At 37.8% G+C, this 23,367-nt stretch overlaps 1 protein-coding gene across 1 annotated transcript in view; it reads right to left on the bottom strand.

Annotated features, from left to right (window-relative positions):
• The window catches only part of xpo5 (exportin 5), a 35,591-nt gene extending 13,920 nt beyond the window's left edge, over positions 1 to 21,671 (bottom strand). Inside the window, exons 1-28 of the mRNA XM_079472739.1 lie at positions 21,408 to 21,671; positions 21,096 to 21,217; positions 20,935 to 21,007; positions 20,714 to 20,851; positions 19,187 to 19,369; positions 19,082 to 19,108; positions 18,788 to 18,973; positions 16,973 to 17,049; positions 16,855 to 16,884; positions 16,318 to 16,411; positions 16,160 to 16,243; positions 15,928 to 16,053; positions 15,762 to 15,852; positions 15,506 to 15,634; positions 14,101 to 14,216; positions 13,790 to 13,945; positions 12,376 to 12,414; positions 11,395 to 11,484; positions 11,019 to 11,218; positions 8,806 to 8,905; positions 7,576 to 7,757; positions 7,368 to 7,468; positions 7,183 to 7,279; positions 6,894 to 7,030; positions 6,616 to 6,713; positions 4,748 to 4,797; positions 2,202 to 2,305; positions 302 to 361 (exon numbers count right to left, since the gene is read on the bottom strand). Coding sequence (XP_079328865.1) covers positions 302 to 361; positions 2,202 to 2,305; positions 4,748 to 4,797; positions 6,616 to 6,713; positions 6,894 to 7,030; positions 7,183 to 7,279; positions 7,368 to 7,468; positions 7,576 to 7,757; positions 8,806 to 8,905; positions 11,019 to 11,218; positions 11,395 to 11,484; positions 12,376 to 12,414; positions 13,790 to 13,945; positions 14,101 to 14,216; positions 15,506 to 15,634; positions 15,762 to 15,852; positions 15,928 to 16,053; positions 16,160 to 16,243; positions 16,318 to 16,411; positions 16,855 to 16,884; positions 16,973 to 17,049; positions 18,788 to 18,973; positions 19,082 to 19,108; positions 19,187 to 19,369; positions 20,714 to 20,851; positions 20,935 to 21,007; positions 21,096 to 21,217; positions 21,408 to 21,509 — 2,992 coding nt within the window. The 5' untranslated portion in view covers positions 21,510 to 21,671. The remainder of the gene's footprint in view (positions 1 to 301; positions 362 to 2,201; positions 2,306 to 4,747; positions 4,798 to 6,615; positions 6,714 to 6,893; positions 7,031 to 7,182; positions 7,280 to 7,367; positions 7,469 to 7,575; positions 7,758 to 8,805; positions 8,906 to 11,018; positions 11,219 to 11,394; positions 11,485 to 12,375; positions 12,415 to 13,789; positions 13,946 to 14,100; positions 14,217 to 15,505; positions 15,635 to 15,761; positions 15,853 to 15,927; positions 16,054 to 16,159; positions 16,244 to 16,317; positions 16,412 to 16,854; positions 16,885 to 16,972; positions 17,050 to 18,787; positions 18,974 to 19,081; positions 19,109 to 19,186; positions 19,370 to 20,713; positions 20,852 to 20,934; positions 21,008 to 21,095; positions 21,218 to 21,407) is intronic.
• Positions 21,672 to 23,367: the final 1,696 nt, after the last annotated feature.

Here is a 23,367-nt window from a genome sequence, read left to right as displayed (position 1 = left end):
GGGTCACTTTTTATTTTAAGGTATCAAACCCTTAACTACAACGTTTGCCTCAATAAACTCTTAATTTGGTGATTATTAATAGTTAGTAAGGTGGTTGTTAGGTTTAGGTAGGATTATGGATGTAGAATATGGAAATGCAGAATATGTATAATATTGTAATAATATGCATGCTTATAAGCAACTTGTTAATAGAGAGAATTGGTCCCTATGATAAAGTGTTACCCAAACATATACATATACACACCCTGAAGATCTAGAAGGACAATCAATTTACTATTAATGATAATGAACTGGAACTCACCCTCTTCTTCCTCTTTTTTCCCAAACGAGTCTGGAAACCGTCTTACAATACAAGTCACACCTGGTGAAACAGGGTAACAGTTAAGGGTGGGTATCGGTTGGTCATTTAGGATTCAATTCAGAATTGATTCTCGATGTACTAATTAGCGTCTTTGTGATGTCATCTCGTAGCGTGTTGTCACTTTAGCTTGTAGTCCCTGAACTGTCACACTGTATTTCGATGCAAGTAAGTGCCCAATAAGGGCCTGATCATACAGAACTCTTTGGCTGTTAGACGCGCCTCTTGAATTGTTTTCAGTTAACGGAGCGTTTTGCACGCTGCTTATGCAGAAAAACTCTTGACGTCATGCTTCTTTTCTCCCATTGGCCAATCGAATGAAAGGAGAGGCGCGCCTTCCGATGTGGTGACGGAACTTTACAGTTGCTTGAAACGTCCAGAGACTGCAATGATGGAGGAGAAACTTGTGTTGTCTGACGCAGGTTAACCACACAGAAACGTAATTTAGTTTAAACGGGAAGAAGGTCGTGGTAAGACGTGTACTGCAAAGCTTGCAAACTTGTGATTGTGAACATAAGCCCTAAAAAACTAAATCAAATTGTCTCAGATAAGTCTGTGTTTTGCTCATTTACAGAAGGTATCTTAACGACAACTGCTTCTAGAGGAGTAAGAGCTGTAATGTTTTAGGAGTATTTCCGTCTTTTCTACATGTTTTTGTTTACATGTAACATTACTTGCAGCGAAATAGAAAAACATACCATCTTAAATCATAGTTGTATTTAAACGGCAGAAATTACTCAAAGTCAGCTGCTTTCTTGCTATTGCTACGACATCAAAGCAAATTATTTTTAACACTAAATGAACACTTAAACTGCACTAGTGTTTATGAGACTTCAATAATCGTAATTGGCTTTTGATTGTGACACTCGGCAGCTTTTCCTTGAGTGTCAGTTGTTTCCCAATAGTTCAACTCCAATACTTGTGATCCCATTTCCCTTCATTTTACATTTACAATTAAACACAACACAACCGGCAGCGCTCAAGAGTACGTTTAAGTAATAAACACATCTAGCTAACCTTAGTCAAAATGATTAGTCAAGGAACAAATAAGATTCATCAGACCAACAATTGCCCATTATGACACAAATCAAATCTAATGTGTTTATAAACCTCTAAAGTGATATTGGAGCCAGCGGCCAATTTTAGGTGTATTTGGTTATCGATGTATTTAGAGTTTTCGCTCGAAGTATCTATTTTCTTTCAAATTAACCACAATTTCTTTTTTTCATATTTAAAAACTTTGATATCAAACAGCAACAATGAAAAGGTGGCTTGGATGTAGGCCAATAGCATTTAAGCTTATGTGGAACAGGCACCTTTCACAACCAATTGAAAAGTTTTGGGCATGTGCTATCCCCGACCTGCAGATACCCTGGTGTCTCATCCCCTGACAAAATCATGTAGAGCTCCGTTAAGCAGTTGCAGTATTACTATATTTGTCAAAGGCAGCGCACCCAGCACACCCAACTGGGTAACAAACTATGTGCTAGGGGTTGAGCGAACTTAGATTTTTTTGGAGGTCGTCATTAATAAATAAAATAAGAGAGCTAAATATATAACGTAGTATTCAAATACAGATCAATTGTTGTTCATTGCACAAGAGAAACAACAACTAAACTCAAATCAAACTATTCTAAAGTGCAAGGTCACTAAACTGTCCATGTGCTTCTGCGTTTGACTTTTCCCTTGCTGCTTACTATTATTACCTAACGTTTCAAATGGATTTTGAGATTCTCATCAATGTTCAAAACACTATACATCTATGAATCAAGTTTCCCCTGACCCTAGTAACAATTTCACTTACATTTCTATCTAATAAACTTGCATGAGGAGAAATACTTACTTAGAAGGTCCATGACCTCTCGTGTAAGCAACCGCAACATCTGTTCCTCCACCATTTCTCGAGTCACCTGGTTCTCTTCATAAGTATCATCCTCCACTTGACCGCTGATGAGACAAATGATTTATAAAGATGTGATGTTTAAATGTTTGAATCCACATTGACTCCATCATCATAATAGTATTAAGACTGTTTGGGCGCTGCCTTGAAATGGGGTAAGGAAGTATTTTTGGGTGGATTATCCCTTTCACTGTCTAATTAAATCACACAAATTAAAATAGAACATTTGTTTAATCGAACATCTGTTTTTATAAAATGTTTATGCAATTATCCATCAAACAATATAGTTGACAATAGTTGTTAACAGAAAAGGGTAAATATCCCAAAAAGAGGTAACCTACAGAATTATATTACAATATGACCCAGGTTGACTTTATAATTGAAGCTACATAATGTGCAAACAAATATTTTAGCCAACCACCCAAATTGATTTAATGCTATAATGAAAAGTATGTATCAGATCACCTTTGTTCAACAACTGCACTAAACTAACAGTACTGGCGATTATTTTTCTTTTCTTTCATGTTAATGCTTCTTTAGTATTTCTAATGCTTCATCTTAAAAGCGTCATTTGCATTCATTGTAGTTCTATGATAAACAGTAGGCTATATGATGACATTTCATGTAAAGTTACAGCCTAAACTAAAACAAAACATTTCTTAAATTAAGGGTGGTTTCACTCATGCACTTTTGGTTCGGTAAACATCAGAGTTCGGTTCTTTTGGCTGATTTGCAGTCCGTTCACAGACGAAAGTGCCGCTATGTACTGAAGCGCTGGAAACCAAACTAACGGTTCAAAAACATAATCCAACTAAATGTGAAACTGACTTTAGTCTTGAAGAACTTTGTTCGAGTTACATTAATATGGTAATGTAAAAACTAATGTAGATATAAACTACTGATCATTTCTGCAGTACAATTATAGAATGTTTGTGTGTTAATGTTTTTTTATACAATTGACTTCATTTAGGTGAAGAAAAAATTGGTCTGTGGCGGAGGAGACTAACAGGATAAAGGTTTAGAATCTTGCATTTCAGACTGCTTAAATCGGTGTGTTTTATCAGAGTTGGGGTTAAACTCAGCAGAAAAACGGATCTTGTGGGCCACAGTTGAGAACCACTGGTGTAGAGAGACAGAAAATGAGTATATGAGAGAATGGGTACATGAGTCGGGAAAGGAACACTGTACAAGAACACTGTGTTTGACGTATATGCAAAATCACTCACCATGACTAAAATGTGATACAATTGTATTTTTTGTCATTGTTTAATTTGGCTCTTTAATGTCAATGACTCATGGTTGAATGTAGGAATTAAGGTTGCTAAAATGGGATACTTGCGACTAAGGTCAAGTTATTCTAACACTTTTCTGAGTTCTGTGTAATGTTCACCAGAATAAACTTTACACAATCCTATGAAATTAATAGCACAAATAAGGGCTAACAACGTTCAACACTGGGGGTGTAACAATACTTCGTAGTACGATATTTCACGATTCAAAAATGTTACTTTTAAAGGTTAATGAGTTAAAAATCATAAATCAAGATTATTTTGGCCAATAATCAGGATCTCAATATTTGTCATAACCTAGCCGCCCTACTACCTTCCACAATTATTCCTCAGTATTAGGAGAATATCAAGAAGGCTGTACATGGCAGATGAAACAGAAGATGCTTGTTGCTGTTGTGTCCTCGCTATTCGATAATAAATAATAATAACTTATTATAAATGTGAACACCAGAATCGCCTTCTGTTCAATGACTTGTTTGCTTGTGTTTATATCAGACTATTCTGCATGGAATTAACAAGACAGTCTGCAGATTCCATGTGGCCCCGGTTATGAGACAAGAGAAAGCAGCTCGCGTTTTCCCAAAGGCGGTGAATCGGCCCTTAAGATTCAGCTGATCTTGGAGACGGGCAGGTCATTCCACCAGTGCGGAACAGTCCCGAGAAAGGTGCGTGTTTTTGGGATGACACCACAAGACGCCAATGACTACTGGAGCGCAAGCATCTGGAGGGCACATACACCTGCACCCTCCTCACAAAATATAGCAAAACATATTGAACAAATATAAAGAACACATTACAACCCCACCAGAGACTGAAATATACTGTTCCACTACTACAACAGACTAAAGGAGGAGTGTCACTCTGTCCTAAGATCGCTTAAACTTAAATCAGCTTAAACTGTTTTAAGAGCTGCAAAAAGATGGATCACTGAAGCAGAGCAGGATCTTTCCATCTATAGGACATGAATGGAGTGTTTTTGAAGCTGGATGAGCTTATAGACACCATGATGTCATATATCAGTTTCTTTGAGAAACTATTTAACATAAAGCACTTGTTCTCAGCTAAACTCCGACAGCTCCATCATGCCAAAGCAGATGCCCAGAAAAGTGAAAGGAATAAATAAGTGTCAGTGCATTTCCATCACTAGGAACCATTCCATTCATATAATGAGACTTATCATACAAAACTGAAATAACTTACCCCAAACTACTGGTCCGTTGGTTGACAAGTGGCCACCGAACGCTTAGTCTCTATTTTAAAATAAAATAAGACACAATAACATTAACAGCTTATAAAAATGCTTAAATGGAAACAAAATGGTGTCACACTAAATTACTTTGCACACAAGATTTGTGAAGCGATTTGAACTTCATCTCCAGAATTCAGTTTGAGTAAACTGTAGTATTCTTGCAGTAAATTCATAACCTATAGTGAACACTTTAATATTGACTATAGTACGGCTCAGAAACACTACATTATCTAGAAATTTCACTTCCTACATGGTTTACTACTATGACAAATACTAAAGCAGTGGTTCATAACTCTGGTCCGTGAGATCCATTTTCCTATCGAGTTTAGCCCCAATTTTGATAAAACACACCTGAACAAGCTAATTCATGTGTTAAGCAATAGGTGTGTTTAACTTGATGCAGCGCTGTGTATGACATTAAAGTGCTGCGAGATTGATTCAAGTGCAGACTGCTCCATTGAGTGAATGAGTCGCACACGCTATATCAGGACATGAACACATGAACGTCATCCACAGAGTTGTTCTAAGTTTATTTTATGAGCATTTCACTGTTAAACACGCGGAAGCTCAAGCGTCTTTGCGACAACCCGCCAAAATAAAAGTCAGCTAAATTTGAACCAGATGATAAAATGATTAACTTGTAATAAATTTATAAACTGTAGAAAATACCATATTATACAGTATTTTTATGGTCAAATGTATTTTTAAAAGATTTGTATCGGTCAGGGCTGCACGCCCCCTTGAGTGGAAAAACAGCTGCTAACACATTTCAGTGTCAAAGGAAACCTGGTTCTCTTTTAAGTCGCTAGGATCACTGTCAACTGATCATAAGTCCAACCGCTTTTAATTTCAGCAAATCATTATGTGTTTCAGTCCCGGATTCTTTGATTCTCCTATTAAAGGCAGACATTTTTCATAGTTTTTCCACTCAAGGGGGCGTGTCCCGGGACTCAAGGGGGCGTGTTCTGGTGTGTTCATGTGGGAAACTGACATCCATGCATACCATCTATTCATGTGATGATCTGCATTTGTGTTTTTTTCAATAATGAAAACAGGCCTTTTATACTTGTGCTACAACTGTTTGGCCTGTGCTAAGAAACGTTGAGCCTCTGCAGCACTAGTGCAACGTGAAAAAAGTTAACATACAGCCGTGTTTTCAATAGACAATTGTTCTGCATTGCAATAAATGAAGTGAATACATTTACATTTCATATTTTTTAACTCCCTAACCTGCATAAATAAGCAGATTTTTCCTTGAATCCGCGCAAAAATACAGATCCCATCCGGTCCTGAACATCATGGTTCAATGTAAGTCAAATGCATGTTTGGGCTTTTAATGATACTGGTGCTAGATGGATACTAATGGTGACTAAAGAGTGCCTAAATCGATACTTTAAGAAAAGAGCCCAAACCAAAAGGAACAGTGGATGACATTAATTTATACATACTTTTCCTCCATTCTTTAAACAATGTATTAAACATGAATAAATTCATTTTTCACAACAAATTTAATGTTGGAATATGAAAGGAACATGCACACCAACATAACTAGAAAGATGTTATAGCGCCCCGTTTATAACTACAAATGCAAATGATTTTATTTACACTAAGCCAGCATTTGAACAGCAAGCATGACAATGTGAATGCATATTTACATGACACACGCATTCTTAAATCTTGGTTGGCATCCTGTTCACAAAGTTCATGACGCATGGTGTGTTTTAACATAGCAAAAACCTTCTGAGAATGATTCCCTGTTCAAGAGTAAACAGAGGAAAAGTATATGCAGGTGTTCTCATGTGTGTGTGATCACATTTACCTGCAGTAGATGACGAAACAAAGGGCCCAACAGCAAACAGAGAAGGCTGTCATAGTACTCGTGAGGACAGGATATGACCAACTGCTTCACAAATAAACGTGAAGACATTTCATTAAGGCAAACAACATCAATTTGATCCTACTGTGCCCCGTCCATAACGCTTCACCTGCCACAGGAATCCAGTTCTAATGACGCTATTAATATCACTTACATTTTCCAAGCGGAGTACGAGATGATGGATATTACGGCATTTCATTTCAATGTTATGAAAAGGATATGGAGTAAGGAGCGAAGCCGATGGTCTGGAATGCTGTCGAGATGTGCAAAGGCAGAGCCAACAATCTGTTCCGCCAAACCCTCTATAGCATAAAAATCTTGTTCCAAGCATGAACCTGCATTGCCAAGGATCTGGTAACTTGAAGAAAAACATTCATTCGTTCATTCATTAGTAAGATGTGCTAGACAAAAAACAAGAAAAGACTAACAGACAAGCGTAGATGTCATATGATCAACACTTGTGTGAGGACATTTTACAAAAAGTAAGCAGAAAATGGAAAAAGCTCTAACCAGCTATCGTAGAGGGAGGAGAAGAAGCCCTGCATGCGTTCAACAACACTTCTATACACTGGGGTATCGTAGGCATCTAACACTGGCTGAACAACTCCTGTTGGACATATTCATTTTTAGCAAACAAAAAGGAGAACCTGACCACCCTCAAAGAACAGAACAGACTAAATCTATAAGCAACCCACCTAAAACAAAATTCTTCTCCACATCCATGATGTCATAGACGTTAGTGAAGGTCTTGCTGAGCCGAGCAAGGTTCTCTGGCAAGAACAAACTGCTCAGGGTCCTGAAACAAAAAAATGCATCTATAATAAAAGGAAACATTAGCTGATTATAGATCTTAAACTAAAGAAAAACTAGATGACATGCCTAATATTTAACAATCATATGTACCTGATAAGGGCCAGAAGGTTAGGTAGCAGGGGACACAGGGGCTCAGCACAAGGGTTTCTGTAGATAGGTGCTCCATCAGTAGTGCAGCCCACCACGAAGTTGCCCCTTTTAGCTGCTTCAGGGTCAGCAGGCCAACGAGCACGCTTCACCACCGCCATTATGGTGTACACACAAAAACTAATCTGCCATAAGACACATCGGCCAATTAGGGATGAGTGATTTCTTATCGTTTACAATATACAAGCAAAATTCTCCCCATGATAGGAATTGGTCGTCTGTGACGATAACGATAACGCGTAGATGACATATTCCTGTGCGAGACTGATTCACAGCTCATGTGCAAAGCGAAAGTGCAGCGGAGGGGAGCTCTAGCGCAGGTTGGTGCAGTAGATGTTTAGTGTTATATTTATGTCACAACATTTGGTTTTCACAACAAGTTATTTTCAAACACTTGTTCAAATTTATGTGCACATGCTTTGACCGCATTGTTTAGTATCTTCATACTGAATGCATGAGGGGAGAATCCTGTGAGCAGCAAGCGCCCGTTGTGCTTTCACGCCGAAGGTGTTTGCTGCTCACGTGTACATCCAGGACAAAAAAAACATCTCGAGATATGAGGTCATTGAAAGCGCAAAGAGCAGATACAAGCAACATAATATATCATCAGGATTACTTTGAATGTCTTTTGAAGTTTGTGCAATAATTATTTAGTATTAGTAGGTAATCTACAGCTTCTGCATTTCAAACTTTGGACGAATCGCACATGCGCCATAGTTACTTAGAAGTCGAAATTCTGAAAGGAGATCGGATCCCACTTGGCAAACTGAATTATAAAAATATGGCATTTTCTCTTTATCTGAGACGACACTTTGTGTGCGTCCCCTTCAACAGTGCCTTTCAAGGGTGCAAAAATGATGCTATGATGTTGCCTGTTTCTGTGTTTTGCATTTTCAAAATAAGGCACCTGAGGACTTGCTCTTTATAAATCAACACCATGCAATACTGTTTCATACTGTATGTAGCCAAAAACTGTTGTGAATGATTCAATTTTTCTATCGTCATTGTTAACGTAGTTTCAAATCCATAACCCCCATCCCTAGGGTCGATCAAAGCTTAACATCGGTGTTCTGCATTTACTGCATGTAAATACAGTACACATGAGACACATACTGTGATACAAGAACAAAAACACAATCACCTCTGCACGCACATACTGTATATGAAACCTACCTGTGCCCTGTTAATACCAGTTTGGTCCTCTGTGCCTGACTCACAGTTCGCCTGATCAGCTCCAATATAAGGCAAGAAAGCAGCAGGATCCCATAACACCCTGCAGAACACAAGAGAATAAGATGAGTGAAGGTTTGAACAACACACAACATCCACTGTTTTCACACATTAACAGCCGTCTAAAAATGTGTAGTGTATTTTCTAGGTCTAGAAGATTTGTGTTGGTTTTATGGACACAACTCATCTCAAACTAGACATTTCCTCATGGTCAGCAATATTATTAAGCCGCAATTAGCCAATCAGTGTTAAGTACTGAAACCAGTATGTTAAGTCAAAGTCTGCTTTAATGGTACTCTCAGACCCTTGGTGCATATTAATAACACTAAAACAGAATAAAATTTGATTAAACAAATACAGATAATACTAATCCTGTGATAGATACGGTTGTACAGCAGGTCACTAATTTTATTTTAAATATCATTAATACTTCATTTGTACTTAATACTTAAGTCAAGTCAACTTTATTTATACAGGGCTTTTTACAATTCTCATCGTTATAAAGCAGCTGTACAAGACACGTATAACCTTATATGTTTTGCTTATAGTCAATATAATAAAAACAAATAAGATGAAAACACAGAAGACAGACCCACACACACACACACACACAAACACAAAATTTTGTAGTGAAGACGTGTCAAATCGCCACGTCCTTTATACAGCTCTTTTTGTGTTAGTTTGATGAAAGATGGTCGACATTCACATGTTTAAAGACTGATGTTCATCTCGTTTTTAAACCACCTCAGTTGTAGCACAAGTATCATTCGTGCCTCATTCATAAAAACATACATAGAAAGGATGTGAAATTTGGCACAGAATTATACAATACATTTGTAAGTTTGTGCAATCCCTGGGATCAAACCAATGACATTGGTGGTTTTATCGCCATGCCCTAACCACTGAGCAACAGGAAAGAAGGTCTGAACTGTTACTAGGGCATATAGGAAGTCTCTAAATCTAACGCTAAGGCGCCAACACCAGCTCAGACTTGCACAAACATTTTTGCCTATAATTTTGAAATGTTAAAAAAATTAACAACTTCTTATAAATCTTATAAATGAATTATACTCAAAATATATATATGTATCATCACATTTCTTGTTAGAATTATAGTCAGTCAGTCAGATAGTCACATACATAAATTGATTTATATATTTTGGCTTTTAAAAACAAGTAGAAGTTGTAGAATGTCGTTTTACCAAAGTGAAATTATAGTTTTAACATAAGAAGAGCAATCAGAGTAAAGCAAGTGCTAGTGTTCAAAAGTTATAAACACTTTTGTGCATTTCATTATTTTTATTAAACTTTGTTTTCAAAATCTGAAAGCAAATGTAGGAGTCTGCCGAAAAACGCTTACATACACCAGCATGTGCTATTAACATCTTGGTATAGTGTTTATAATCTGTGCTGATCTCAACTGAAGGCTCTAATAGAGTGTTCACACCAAACGCGGTAAATCACGCATTTGGGTGTAGTTGGACGCTTGAACATTTTGAGTTTACTCTCGCGTGAAATTCACTTCTTTACATGCGTCACGGGAGGGGCTTCTGTCGCTCGCTCACGGCCCTACTAGACCAACTCCTGATTGGTTAACACGGGGCAAATTTTCGCCAAAGTTCCGATTTTTCAACTCACGCAATTCACGTCATACGTGCGAATCGCACCGCAAGTAGGTCATCACGTCTTTGCATTGACTTAACATGTAATTCACTCACGCTTAACGCTTCATTCGCGTTTGGTGTGCACACACTATAAAAGAGGAACTGCACAAATCAGACTTTTTCGTGAGAAGATTAAAAACAAGAAAGGTCAAAGAAATGAATTTGATATGTTTTTGGGGCAAAACATTTGAAGTCAAACAGTAATTTCTACCCTTGTGGGATACACGTGTGATGGAACTTTATTTCTGGCAGCACCGTTTCAGAACACCACTGCCAGTGCTGAATAAAAGAGATGAAAACTACACATGAAATATGTGAACCCTGCAAGGACACCTTGGCTATTTACACTCAAAATATTGATAGTTTTTCATCCCAAGCTGAACAAAGTCATATACACAGGATGGCATGAGGGTGAGTCATATTCATTTTGGGTAACACATTCCTTTACTAAACATAAATGATGCACTTCAAGTGATAGTATAGATTCAGTACCTTTTCATCTCTCCTGACAGCCACTGTGCAGTAACAGGTGCCATGAGCTCCACCAGGAAGGCTTTCTGCTTGCTGTAGTCATTAAAATGATTGCTGATAAGTATCAAGGCTTCTATGAGGGCACATTTCTCCATCTGTGTCAGCAGCAATTCTTCCGAGAACAACCTCTTCACATGCTCGTACATCAGGTCAAAACACGGCTACAAAACACAATTGATGAAAGTATAACAAACATTACTGACTGATTTTTTTACTGACCTTTTATCTTTAATCACGTCGTCATACTGAAATAAATCACTTATAAATGTACTATAGCTGCTCCTCACGAAGCACTACGAACAATGCATAACAGAAAAGACATCTGTTTTATACATACCAGCATAAGGTCAGAAAAATCTCGACACATCCTTACGATGGAGGAACAGGCATGTCTTCTGACGTTCTTAACAGCTCGTGTCCAAGGCACCTAAAAACAGTCACTGAACGTTACAAATGTGTGATTAGAGAATCGCCCACAAGCATTATCAGTCCCGGTTTCATAGACAAGCCCTTAAGACTGAACCAGGACTATGCCTTAGTTAACTTAGACTATTTAAGTCACTTTTATTAAGATGCCTTCATAATAAAAACATGCACATCAGTAGTGACATTTGAAAGGTGTTCTGAACTGGCCGTTTTGATTATTTTATACTGTTGTCTGAGGTCTACTTATGAAGTTAGCGTGGTTTTTACATTCGAAAACATCAAAATCAATAAGTAACAGGCTATTTTCTACACGGGTTTTGAGGCCGGCTCGACAAACACACAGTTTTATGGGCGTGCCGCATTGATGCCTTGGAAGTAAACGCCCACTGCTATAACTGGATAACAGTTAGCGTAGCAAACTTAGTTGGAGCCTTCTGCGAATTTGGTTAGACCAAATTATCAGGACATATCCAGTGATCTCTAACAAAGCAATAGTACAAATATGTTTTACTCGCATAAGATTGCTGCGCCATTCCTGTCCGATCCAATATTGACTGCACAGCACTGCTTTTAAATTTTAGTCTCTCCGCAAATCCAGAGCTGGAACGTCTTTAAAAATTAACTTTAACCACGCGTCATGTGGTCCTAATGTCGGAATCCAATGGAAGGTTATGCAGCGACCAGGCACCGCACGATACTTAGCGATCTTTTTAATGGCATGTTTAAAGTTCGCTTGAATACGACAACCTCTTGCTCGGGTTAAAATTGATGTCTTAATTCATCGCATCTTTAAGAAACACCAGGGCAAATTCATTTCAGTTAAGACAGCTCAAAATTCCTCTTAAGCCTAGTCTGTGAAACCGGGGCTCAGTGTTAAGTGTGGATACCTTACCTTGCTCTCTTCCAATTCAAATGTGATGGAAGGAAATATCTTAAAAACAAACAGAAAGGCATCAATGAATCATGTGTAAGAAAAGGTAATAAGGAGAGAACGAGGATTGTAAAATGTGACCGATTCAAAACTTTGCATTACCCTTTCACACTACAACCATAATAGAAAAGATACAATATTGTTAGTAGGACTGTAACAATTATACAATTTGGATGATAACGAATTGTCTAATAAATTCAGTTATGGGATTAATTGTCTGTTTTCAGGTTAGACAATTATTGTGACATATTCTTTCATGAGATTGAAGAATCCATGACAAGTGATCTTAGACTATTCCTCCATACAGAATTGTTCCAGATCCTTCAAATGCTGGTGCTCTCTCTTCTTCAGTTCATCCCACCGGAATAAGTGTTCGGATCAGCCCACTTGAATGGCTATGGCAGGACCTACATTTTGTGTTCAGCGAGTCATTTTTGGTTGATTTTGACATTTGTTTTGAACCAGATGGAAGATCTAAACCATGACCCATTGTTGGATTTCTAGTCAGGATTATAATTTTTTTCTGTTATTATTATTTGATGATGCCATGCATCTCAACAACATGTCCAGAAACTCTGGTATAAAAAGAAGTCCGCAACAATAAAGATTCGGCAGTATATCTGGACACGGGGCTCATTTCATATGGCCATAGACCCCAGTCCTGGTTGAAGTTCAAGTGTGGCAGATTAATATGGTGGAGTTTGTTTTTGTAAAAGAGCAGAATGTTTGTTTCTTGACCAGTGTCCCAAACAACTGGTGATGGAGGTGCAGTTTTCCTTTATTTTTTTTATTACATTATGACCCAAAGATTCAACGGATATCTGCAATTCTCCATCTGTGATCGTTGAAGAGCCTGAGCCACTCAAATGATTCTCCTCACTGTGCATTAAGACTATATAGATACACATCCTCTTTCAGGCAGATCTTCAACATCTCCAGTCCATTCAAACTTCTTGATCATTGCCCTGAAAATTATTTGCTTAAAGCCACTATGTGTGTCACTTTTGTGTAGCCCAACAATCTTTTGCCGTATTGTCATTTTCTTCAGGCCTTGGCCTGCACATGTTTTTAAGTGCACCACATGACACCTATGGAGCAGCAGCTGATCACATGACAATTATTTGGAAATATGAATATATTTCCCTCGTCTCACGATCCCAATGCTCAAAGTAGTTATTAAACGTCTAAAATAATCTTCATTTGTCTGTGTTTTTCTAAGTCTTAAAATCATGTATGCAAAGTATTGAAATCATGACATTTATTGTCTCTGTTAATGTTATGAGAAAGTGCAATGGCACCTATTTTATATGCAGGTGTTATTGGTATTGTAGTGTGAATAACAGTACACATCCTTTAACACAGTCATACATCTTACCTTAAAGAGTACTTGAGGCAAAAATTGAGGCTGGTGTTTCACGAAGGGAAAGAGAGTGGATATGTTGGTAAGAAGACATGACAGAATGAGTGGATCTCTCGACTCATAGCTTACAATCGCCCTCAACAACTCCATGCTCCCATCCACAGGCTGTTTCTAAAAGACAAACAAGTTGAAAGAGAAGATCATCCACATTTCTATTTAACTACATCCTACACATTTTAAATCCTTCAGGATTATAATGAAAATTTAGTTTCCATCACTGTTTCAAGGGTGAACAATTCTTTTGAAGGAAATATGGTTGCTTGTACCTCCTTTTCGGGCATTTTGAAGAGCTGTCCAAATACACATTCATTGAAGAAAGTCATGGCTTCCCACTGAACCGCTGAGGGGGACAGAGCAGAACAGAGACCTTCCCCTGTCTTTGCTTTAACAGTGAACGACACAAAAAGACACGTTAAAGGAATGTTCATGGCCAAATACAAAGTTAAGACCAAATTCAACTGTTGGTCATGTAACCACATCAAAGTTTAATCGAGCAAAAATGAAAATCTCAGATACAGCGAGGCAATGTACAAGCAGTATTCAGAGCAGACAGCAAACACAGCCTTCATAAAGTGGCTGTGAAAACATCACCCATTTCAAACCTTTATGACTTTATTCAAAAACTCAAACAAAGCAACATTGACGCATCCAACATATATTTGTACTCGCATGAGATTTGTTCCGATTAACTTTTGCACATATGACACGGGGCTGGCCGCTCTCGAGAGCACTTCACTTTAGTGACAGGGTTGCCAGATCTTCACGGAACAAATAAGCAAATAAAGACAAGACTAAAACAAACCTTAAGATGCAAGTTGCTTATATATTTTAAAATACATAAAAACGTTCAAATCTGCAACTGACCATTTATTAAGTGATGAGATCTAGGACCAAACAACAAGGATACAAGGCACTGTAAAAGAGCGCTGTGTGATGCATAAAGACAGCGATTTAGATTAAACTGAAGCACAAAACAAATCTTTAGCCGAAAAAGATGTCGCTATGGTTACCAGTTTGTCAATCATCACCAATGCAGGAGTGTGTGTGGCTTATGAATATTAATAGATACAACTTTGGATTTTAAAAAGTTAAATGTATTGGTAAATTAATATTAGATTAACATTAATAATAATGTAAAATATAACTTATTGTCTAGTCTTCAATAATGAAAACTTAGGGTTTTTTGTTTATGATGAGAGAATTTTAATTGTTACATTACATTTGTTGTCAGTAGTTTTTTTTTTACAAATATTAATTCTCAGACTTCCATTAAGAAGGCATTCCTGTAAGGCCACAAAGCCTACAATACACTGCGTAAGCATTATACAATGCAAATCAATTCTTAGATGTTCTTTAGATTTGGTCAGACAAATCCGTGAAACTCTGCTACCCCAAAAGCCCAATAGTTTCCCTAAAAACTAAAATGTCAAAACCTAAATATTTCTGCATTAGAGGTCTCCCACAACAACATATAAAATATATTATATACATATAACATGTTTCTTCTATATTTGGGTCTTTCAGGGTTAATGAAACTTAGCTTTTTATTCTACCCCTTGCTAAAACGATAACTATGTTAGCATCCACGCCAACAAATAATAGATGTTTATTCCAAGCATGTGGTGCAGATCAGTTCATACATTAAAGGGGTGATGTGACATGAGTACTTACATGTAGTATTCCCAGTATCTATAGGTGTGCTTATCTGATACTTCAACCAGTCTCTAGCAATCTGAAAGGATTCAAAAGGGGCGATGTTGCATGCCAGGCGAACTGCTTGCCCCTGCTGAGCCCTGAAAGCTATGCAGATGATGAAGAAAAAAAAAGATTTGTTAAAACATTTGATATCTTAGGGCTATAAATACACACATGGAAATGAGGAGGGACGGGTGTCTGGAGGATTTGCATCTTTCAGTCATTAACTTACAGTTGAAGTAGGAGTTAAAATCTTCATCACTGTCAAAGTCCATCCTGGAGAACTCGCAACCTCGACAATCATTTTTTGAGGGAAATCCAGTCTGTAAGAGGCAGACAGAGCATTTGTATGAAAGTGACTAGCAGGATGTTCTGGTTCAGGAATACACCAACCCTACCTTTACAAGATTAATCCTTGCCACTTCTAAATATTTAATGGCCATTTGGCCAACGACAGGATCCTTTGATAAAACCTCATGTCGGAACAGGGTACACCATGTGATTTGAATGGAAGACCTCAAAAACTGTAATTGAAGGAAGATACTTTTAAATATGTGATTACTAAAAATAAGACATCAAATGAACAGAATGAGTATACAGTATACACCAGAAGCTATAATGATGATGTACCTGGCTGGAATGGGTGGTGAAGGACAGAAGTGCTTCCATAAATTTATTCAGGTTAACAGGAACCGGCACTTCAACATCTGAACCCTAAAAGGAACAAATGTATCTCTTGCATGTTTTCATAAAAATGATAAACCGTGATGATTAAGCTGTCAGCTTACCACTAGTGAGCAGAGTTGGCCGCAAAGGGCACAGAGAACTTGACACAGCCTTTTCAAAAATGTGTATCTTCTTTCAACAATGCCATTTGATGATCTGAAGTGTTAAGAGACAGACAGCGATTCATCATTTATTCAGTTACCGCACACTTATGCTGCACACTAGACTTTTCCGTTCCATTATCTTCCATTCATATGCATACAATTGTGTATGCGGAAACTCAATTGCCACCTCCGGCGAAATTCTGCATTCATCTGCATTGCAAAGGTCAAGGATGGTGAGCTGCTAATTCGTTTCAAATCTTAACATAAATAGGCCCCTGTGTGATCTTTTAAATTACATGAAATGGTAATGATGATAATATTAAACAATCCAATGTTGTACAACACAGCTTTAACATAATGAAAATAGCAATAACAGCGTGAATGCATGACAATCCATGGTGTGTAAATAAATGTGTTCATCAAATACCCATTCACTCGGGTTTTCTAAAAGTCTAGCATGCTCAAAGGTGTTTGTAAAAGGGAATGTGAACTCACTGGATGCATGAAGCTGCTCCATCTGCAGACCTGTAACAGCAAAGTGAAAACAAACCTCATCATCCACTCAGTTCAATCACTGCACATTTCCATCGAGGTTGAGTCACAGTTCACTTACTGTGCAGCACAAAGGATATAATTCATGGCAGCTTCATCAAACAGCACCATGAGAGGCTGGCGTTCCTCTAACTTTCCCTGTAGAAATAGACAGTTCAAAATGTTATTATTGTAGTATGTTAATATCATTCTTTAATTAGAAATGTCAAGTCATATGTGACCCTTGACCCTGAGTCCATTTTTTGAACATATAATAAAGCTTTCTACTGATATATGGGTTGTTAGGATTTGAAAACAATTGCCGGAGATACAACCGTTTAAAACTCTGGAATCTGAGAAAGAGCCAGAAAATCTAAATATTGAGAAAATCGCCTTTGAACAGAGGCGCTGTAGTAGGACATCCACTCACAAAAATAAAGTTTATATACATTTAGTGTAGAAATATTACAAAATATCTTCATAGAACATGATCTTTACTTAATATCCTAATGAGTTTTGGCTTAAAAGGAAAATCTATCATTTTGACCCATACAGTGTATTTTTGGCTTTTACTAAAAATGTTTCCGTGCTGCTTAAGACTGGTTTTGAGATCCAGAGTCACATATGGGGTCATTCCAGGTCAAATCAAGCTAATTTTGGAAACTTTGATAATGTTAATTATTTTCAGAAAAAAAGTTGACATTAAACAAAGTTGTATTTAAATTCTAAACATTATAAATGTAATGGTGTAATACTTTACAAAGACTGTGAACAATGTAGTATTGAACTGTGGAGTTAGACCACAGTTTTTTTGACCATTTTCTTTTTTGGCCGGCCTGTCTCAATAACTCACTGGAGCTATGAAGCATAGTCCCTCCCCTAACACATCCATGCAAGCAGTTCTGACTAAAAACCAGTTCAGTTCACTTTGAGAGGTTGCCAACTCCAGTCTGAAGTACACAAGCTAGCAATCGGTAAAGATGCTTTCATTCAGACATTTACTCCGCCGCGGCAAGTTCTGTGACGTTTCTTTCTCCCACATTAAAAATTGCTACACACACTGCCGACATTATTAACACGCGAGCGGGTTGATCATATCACACGTCACGTTTTTAAAGATATTTTCGGTTGCCAAACATTCAGTGTATCCCTACTTTGGACAATACAAAATGTAATACCTTGGAAAATGGCTTTCAAGACTTTTAAATGGCCTTAATTTTCTCAAAAAGTATTTAATGTTGATAAATACATTTAAAGACCCCGCGTACAATCTGTATAATGAGGGCAAATTCCCCTTTTGTTGAGTTGGTAGCATCCGACCTGCCAACCTCGGATTTGTTTCGTCTTTTCATAGCGATCTCTACCGTTGTTTGTTGTATTGTTGCAGGATCTGATTTAGGCGCAGTAGATAGAAAAAGCTCATTCCAAGATCATAAAAACATAACGCTTCATTATGTAAGGTCGATATACACCTCTGAAGACATAAGTTCAGTATATGCTCATGTGTATGTCAGGGTACCCTACATCGTAGCCTGACACGCACCTCTCCAAAAATGTAACAACGGCGTAGAGGCTACGGCGCACAAGTAAAAATCGGCCAATAGTCATGTATATTATATTGCATTTCTAGATATAGATCCTACTTAATCTTAGACACTGTTCCACTGGTCAATATTCCATAATTTTTTTTATTTCAATTGAAATCTAGGACTCTGCTGCAACCCTTGGACGCACTAGGGCATGCCGCAGCAAAAACAAATAAAACGTTCTTAATTGCCTTAATTGTTTTTTTGGATCTTGACAGCCCTAGTTCCCATTCACTTACTTTCACTACATACATAAAAGAAAACCAGCATTAACACTTGGACAGCAACAACTTTCAACAAAACATTCTCACCTTCCTACTAATGGCAATGAGAAGACACTCTGCAGCTTCCAACTGTAGCTCAGGTTCACTCAGCAAAAGGCACAGAATCTCCAAAAGACGGCAGTTATCATTAGTGATGTGACCTAGAGCAACCCAGTCAATGTAGCCAGCCAGAGTATTAAGAGTAGCCACACCAACTCGACAGTGAGCTTTCATCTGTTGATAAAACCAAGGCAAGACTGTATCTTTACAAATAAAAACAATAATAATTAAAATGGAGTAAACAAATGCACTTGAAGTTGACTGACAAATAATCCAACTCACCATTAATTCTTGACCAACAATGCTTTTCTAGAAAACATGAATAAACCAAATGAAATAAAGATTAACAGCACAAAGCATGAACTAATGATTGTCTCAAAAACTAACCAGTTTCTGGTACTCATTCACATGGAGCTGCAGTACGCCGAGCAGAAAGGTGAAGATGCTGTCCATGTTCTGTGTAAGGGTGTGCTGGATATCTCGCCGTCTTTGAATGGGTAATGTTTGAAACGTGATCACATCCTCAGCTAGCCGTAACAGAATAAGCATCACAAGTTCTGTCTGAGCATCCTGAAAAGAATTAGGGATAACAATCAATTTCAACCAAAGTCAAATCTAGATTTTAAGAACCGAACATGCAGATGATTCTTAAGACTTCTGCATGTTGTGCTGTAAAACCACATAACATAAAACAACAAAAACAATGATGATAACAATAAGTAGTTTCCTGTACATAAGTGAGGAAACCAAACAATAGTGGCTTCTGGGGAACTTTAAAGAAAAGTTCACTCAAAACTGAATCATTTACTCACCCTCATTCCATCTCAGAGGTCTATAAATTGATTTCTTTAGCGGAGCTCAATTCTTTGAAAAGATCTCATCTCTGTAGGTCAATATAATAAGACGTAAAGGTCTAAAAATGACACTTCAAAAGAATATCTAACAGTTATAAACATTATGTGTTGGTGGGTTAAGCTTAGCAAAATAATACTATTGTGTTTCTGCTTAATCATGAGACAAGCAAAAATAACAGTATTTAACATTAATAACAGGCTGGCATCTTTGATTCGTGCAGGAGTATATATTATTGGATTTGGATCAAGAGTTTGCTGTAAATACATTTAAAGGTGTCATATGAAACTGCTAAAATGAATATTATAAGTTGTTTTAGATGTAATGTAACGTGTAAACACGATTTAAGGTTCACAAACGCTGTATTTTACACATACTGTGCATGTTTTGTATCTCCTCTTTGCTCCGCCTCTCTGAAACAGACAGATTTATTACAAAGCTCATGGCTCTGAAAAGCGAGGTGTGTTATGATTGGCCAGTTAACCAGTGCGTAGTAATTGGTCGAATACTGCACGGAAATGTAACGCCTCTTACCATATTTGGAACATCAGGTTCCTCTTTATTTGTGATGACAGGCACAGGCACCTCACGTGCGTTTACATGTGGGCGGTCTTAGTCAAATCATACCACCAACTGATGTAGATTTGTGTGGGGTGTGGCTACACGAGGCGTTTAAAGTTTCAGATAGAATGCAGCTTTTGTTTCTGACACTTTCATTTTTACAATTTTATGTGTCTAATACATGCATGGACAACTTAGAATGCACAAAAGACACAGAAAACTGTATATGACCCCTTTAAAATGATCTGTCATATAAAATGAAAACACAAGCAATAAATACGGATTACTTCTAAGATGAGTGAGCACTGTGTGATATTGTGTTCAAAAAAGTGAGTACAATCTGGGGTGAAAAGAAGAAGGTGAGTAATTGATATATATATATTTGTGTACAAAACATTTATAAACAGAGTCATTCTGTTTCCTGGTTGGAGCTTGGAGTAGGATTATCAACTCCGTCCCTTTAAACAACATCCCTCTATGTGTCTAAAATGCCTGAGATACCCCCATAGCAGTCAGCGCCTCCATCTCCTTCAGCATGTCAGGCCAGTGCTGTGGCCACTCTCTTTTGACCATTTCAACGACTATGCGTGACAGGGCATCCTTAACATAACATTCCTCTTCCAGAACCGGCTGCATACCCTGAAAAAGGACACGATGCATGTGATTAAAGCAAGCGTGCTGGACCATGCATCAGATTTTAGAGATACAATGACCACGCTCACATGTGATAACAGATCCATTGTGCAGTTTTTCAACTGGACCTTCTCCTGCAGTGCCATGTTATTCCACTGAAACCTGCAAACCAGACATTTCAGATCAATATACATACATATATATATATAATACATATAATAGTATGATATGCAGTCATTCAGACACTCACTTGACCACATGTTCCAGGATCTGCAAGCCAAAGTGTCTGACCACTGCAGTCTGAGATCTCTCCGCTAACTGGAGACCACACTCAACACAGAAGGGACATTTCTCCTTGAACTCTTCAATAAACTACAAAACAAGATCTGACAGTTAGACTACTTGTGATGATCCGAAGGTTATAAAGTAGCCTCAGGGAAACCCAAAGCACTTGTTCTGAATGAGGATGCTAGCGGAAGAATCTATGAGGATTTGTTTTCTCTTATTAAACTAGCTTCTATAGCACGAACGAGTCAATTGACAAAATGCTTGTGATTATCACCTTAAGGGCCTCCAGGCGGTATCTTTGGCTGGATTCTGCATCCATCATCACATTAACAGCTTTGGTGAGCTCCTCACACATCGCGCGCACCGCTTCGGACATTGCTTTCAACGCGTCCACGAGATATAAGCTAACACAATGTAAAGCACCCGCTATAAAGTCAATCGTTCGCGCGTCTCACTGCTCTTTCAACATTAATGTTTGCTCACTACAAAAAACGTGGTAGGTCGCTGGATAGTCACACATAAACTTCACATTAGCCGTGGAATTGTATGTCTACATCGCCGCCATATTAGACCGGGACAGACTGTGCTATCAACGGGTTAGCTTTGAGGGAGCCCGCGGTCATTCTGCACAATACTGTTTACATTTATCAACGAATTCTGATGGGTAACGAACCGTCTGCATTTCAATACCCTTTTGTCTTCAATTACATAGAATCTTATTATTAAAAAAATATTAATTATTATAAAACAATATGTAATGTCAAGGATTTAAACCTCATATTTGTCAAGCAGTTATTTTTATAATAAAAAAAATGCAATATAATACAAATATTTTTATTTAATAATTCGATCATTTCTTGGTTTATTACTCTGCTTGTTTCACTGTCTCTGTGCTCCCCCTTCTCGTGTACGTCTATATGAGATATTCCTGCATGGATTTGGTAATACATTTGCTGTATTGTTGCTGTCGAATATTTATATTTCATAAACAGTGTCATGTTTAGATGTTTCTTGTTGTATTATTAAAAAGTACAAAGCACTGAGTTTCTTATTAGAAATCCACAGCTCTGGTTCACTTGTGGGCACTCTGCCCTGTCCAATATGGCGGATTTGCTGACGTTTTTCAGCAACGGTGGAGCGTCTTTAAAGGAAAGCCTGCAGGGTTAGCCAGAACGGCTAATGCTAACGCCGGTTGTCAGGACAGGAGATCAGGGGCAGTTTCTAATGAATGGATGTCAATGGAAGAGAAGCTTCAATACACTGAATAAACTGCCTTTAACAGGAAACTTTGGCTTTCAGGTTTCAGCAGCTGTGAGAACTTGAAACTGTATGTATGCATATGAAGCGAATGCAATTTTATGACAAAGACAAAAATGTGATATTGTATATTTGTTGTTGAATGAATATGTTTCTATAAATACATTTGAAATATGACCATGTGATAGGAAACGTGACTGTTGCGTTTATCATGACAATGTGATTTAATGAATAATGTAAAATAAATAAAAAGGTTTCTATGGCTTCCAGATTTTAACAAAAAATTACATTTACAAATACGGTCATGTTGTCTATTTTAAACGATCATGTCAGCATAACAAACAAAATCACTTTTCTTGTGTAATATGTATTGATAATACAAACAAACAAATTCATGCGACGTAAACGGTTACTGACTGCAGTAAAACTGAACTCCACTGGCATATATGATTGGCTGAGGGTGTCTCGTGTAAGCCATGTTAGCCGTTATGCTTTCCTTCCCCCTATGGTAAGTATTACAGACCCTTCCATCTCTATAGCAGGTATGCACGTAATCTCACTTTCCCACGTGAACACTCCAAAACACGCCCCCTGAGTGGCAAAACACTGCATAATGGCAGCATAGAATATCAGGAAATGAAATTCCGCAGTGTCCAAGGACACCTGGTTCCTTTGTAAATCGTAAGGATCACCGTCAAGTACAACTGATTTTAATTTCAGCAAATAATTGCGTGTCTTCGTCCTGGTTTCTTTCATTTCTCCTATTGAAAGCAGCCATTTTGCTGCGTGTTTTACCACTCAAGGGAACAGGTCATGGCACTCAAGGGTTCACGTGGGAAAGTGAGGGATGAGCAGGGATGGATTAATGGGGCCAGGAGCTTGAAGGCTGCACCATCCAGTGTGGGGTACAGAGAACCCAACAACAATGAAAACAAATGTTTATCTATGTTGAATATATAGGTTCCACAGCCTATACA

Source organism: Barbatula barbatula (assembly GCF_947034865.1).
Source record: "Barbatula barbatula genome assembly, chromosome: 14".
NCBI lineage: Eukaryota > Metazoa > Chordata > Actinopteri > Cypriniformes > Nemacheilidae > Barbatula > Barbatula barbatula.
Note: the sequence above shows the minus strand (reverse complement) of the source record. Positions and strands in the feature narration are given on the sequence as shown.